Raw genomic sequence first — 2,988 nt, forward strand, 5'->3', positions numbered from 1 at the left:
CCTAAACCCTAAACCCTAAAGGCTAGAATCGTCATTAACATAGCCATCTCTACTTATAGCTTTTCTTTTCTTTTTCTGAAGCCGTGTGTTTGTTTTCTATGGTTGCATATCTTTATCTCTGTCAACCACATTCTCACACTGTCTTGTTGCAATTGTTTACTTCGAGAACTACTTTTCACACACTGTTCATTGACTGGGATGGATATATAGGGTGTGTTCGCCAGAAGCGGTTTCCAGCCGGTACAGTAAATACGGAAAACGGAGCGATCCATTAACGTATTTTTAATTAATTATTAGCTAAATTTTTTTTCAAAAATGGATTAATTTGATTTTTTAAAGCAACTTTCATATAGAAACTTTTTGCAAAAAAATGTACCGTTTAGTAGTTTAAAAAGCGTGTGTACAGAAAACAAGGGAGATGAGTTGGGAAAAGAGGCATCCGAACTCACCCATAATGCAGTTTTGAGCTCGGGTGCATATGCACCCGTAGTCTAGACCGTGAAGATGTGCTAAGATTCGTGCTGGTAAAATATGGCTTCCGCCAACCAAACAAAAGTTATACTCCCTCCGTCCCTTATTATAAGGGATTTTAGGAGGATGTGTAGCGTGTCCAGATTTATAGTACTAGGATGTGTCACATCTTCCCAAAATCTCTTATAATAAGGGACAAAGGGAGTATAAGAAAAGAGAGAGGAAGGCAGCCACCTTTTGCGCTCGTTTTCAACCAGGATTTTTGACTATTTGCCATCTTCCCCAATGCCACACTCCCAAATGTCATCTTCCCAAAAAATCTAGATAAATTTCCACCGGGTCCATATATTAGTGGATTCTCAGCCATTTTTTCTCTTTTTTATGCCAAATCAGCATTGGATGGGGCGAAATCCCAGTTTTGCCCTTACGCACAGGGAGTGGGAGAAAAACTCTAATATTTGCATCACTACTTGCTCCAGGCTTTTCATCGCTCCTCCTCGTCTGACTTCGTGTCGCTCCCTGCTCCAGGCGACTCCGCCGGCGGTGGCCAAACAATGATACAATCCCAAGTAAAAGATCAGGTCCTTTGTATTTCCCTCTTTGATTTGGCATCTATTTTTTTCATGATCTTTGCTTCTTTTTTTAGATTGATCTGTCTAGGGTTTGGTTTTCAGAAAGGTTCGAGGGAGCCATGGCTCCACCCAACTGCAAGTTCTGTTGTATGTTCCAAGCTATGTTTGCTTGTGAAATTGTTGTGCATTGAAGTTGGTTTCATTTTATTTGTTGTGAGCTGTGTTAAATTTGCACTGAAAGGGTAGGGGTATCATTATCATTTTCTTGAAGTGTCATGAGGTGGCTGCTGATGTGTCGTCAAGAATGGACCAAAATGGTAGAAAATCAACTGCAATTTTTGGGAAGATGGCATTTGGGAGTGTGGCATTGGGGAAAATGGCAAATAGTAAAAAAAAAATCCCTTTCCAACCTTGACCCCCACCCTCCCACAAACCAGAGGAACGAGCAGCACGCTTGCTGGCCATGACAAGGGAGGCGAGAGGATGCGGGGGAGAAGTGGGAGCTTGACAACCGACAACGGCGGTGCCGATTGCCGACGAGGCCGCTGCCCGCCCAACCGACTGCGGAGGAGAACAAGACTACCTTTCCGGTGCTGGTACCTCACCAGTCACCACAGCTACCCGGCGACGACGGCTTCTGCTGAGAGGAAGAGGGACGACGTGCTGAAGCCGGCTGATGGAGTGGATGAGGGAGAGGTTGCGCCGGGAGCTGATGGCACGAGAAGGGATGCGGTGCTCAGATCCATTGCTTGCAACCTCCGTGAATCTGATGCGAAAGGTAGGAGCTGTTTTTTTGTTGACGCATTAGTGCATTACTGCCTCCTCACTTCCTCTGCAGGGACGAGTTCTGTACTGTGTTCTTGTTCTACACATTGCTGCTTCCTTAATGACCCGCTATATTTTGAGGCTTTCGGTTCATTCAATTTAAGTTGAAACCTTTGACAATTTTGTCGATAAGCTTTGCTGTTTCTGAAAATTTTCAGGGTAGCAGAGCTATTGATTGATTAGCTAGCAGTTTTCTGCAAATTTAAGTTGAAACCTTTGACAATTTTGTCGATAAGCTTTGCTGTTTCTGAAAATTTTCAGGGCAGCAGAGCTATTGATTGATTAGCTAGCAGTTTTCTGCAATTTTTAAGTTACTATATCAGTCAGCCATGTTATTAACATATAACCTAGTAGTTTCTGAAATTTTCTAGTTTAATAGTGCACATTATTGATGGAGTAACAGTTTTCTCTGAAATTCTCTGGTTCAGAAGAGCAGCACAAATGATTTTTTTTAATCCTTCACTGAATCAGGTAGCCATATGATTTTGATTTTAAGATATGAACACACAGTTTGTGATCTTTTTCGGTGTATTACATCTTAATTACAAGGAATTTTCCATGATTTTGAGACATGAACATGTTTTTTTCCAACTATGTTTCATACATAGTCACAAAGTTCCTGGGTCGATGGGATCGAGGAACGGGGTCGAGGAACGTGATACGCTATTTGCGAGAGGTTTTTACAAGTTAGGGACGAAAATGACCCCGCGATTTCGGGACAGGGACGGCATTCCCGGGTCGAGGATCGCTGCCACCGACCCTGTTTCCTGTGACTATGGTTTCATATAGGTTTATGAGTTTGATTCTAGTCATTTGATTTTGATTGCAATACAAAAATCACTGACCTCTAATACTCTTTCTTTTTCCCCTTTTTGCAGAGGATGGTGAAGCCACAGCTGCCTCTCGTAATTCGGTTGCCCCTATTGCACATGCAGTTCTTCAGGCTGCTGTCATCAAGTTGCATCTATGTAGTAGTACAGGGGAAATATATCTAGTATGTGATCCAACAAGTACCATGCGAGGAAAATATTGTGCTGTACATGTAAACGCATTCGTGCCCAAGATATGTATCGGAGCTTAGACGGTTGTCAGCCATTTTTTCTAGTTATGGGATGATATC

At 42.5% G+C, this 2,988-nt stretch overlaps 1 protein-coding gene across 1 annotated transcript; it reads left to right on the top strand.

Moving 5' to 3' along the window:
- The first annotated feature begins 1,487 nt into the window (after window positions 1-1,487).
- On the top strand, window positions 1,488-2,988 carry LOC127755541 (uncharacterized). Its single transcript, XM_052281215.1, has 2 exons — window positions 1,488-1,821; window positions 2,747-2,988. The coding sequence occupies exons 1-2, from the start codon at window positions 1,527-1,529 to the stop codon at window positions 2,947-2,949; spliced, it is 498 nt and encodes a 165-aa protein (XP_052137175.1). The 5' UTR covers window positions 1,488-1,526; the 3' UTR covers window positions 2,950-2,988.

The sequence above is a fragment of the Oryza glaberrima genome, chromosome 11, assembly GCF_000147395.1.
Source record: "Oryza glaberrima chromosome 11, OglaRS2, whole genome shotgun sequence".
Taxonomy (NCBI): Eukaryota; Viridiplantae; Streptophyta; class Magnoliopsida; order Poales; family Poaceae; genus Oryza; species Oryza glaberrima.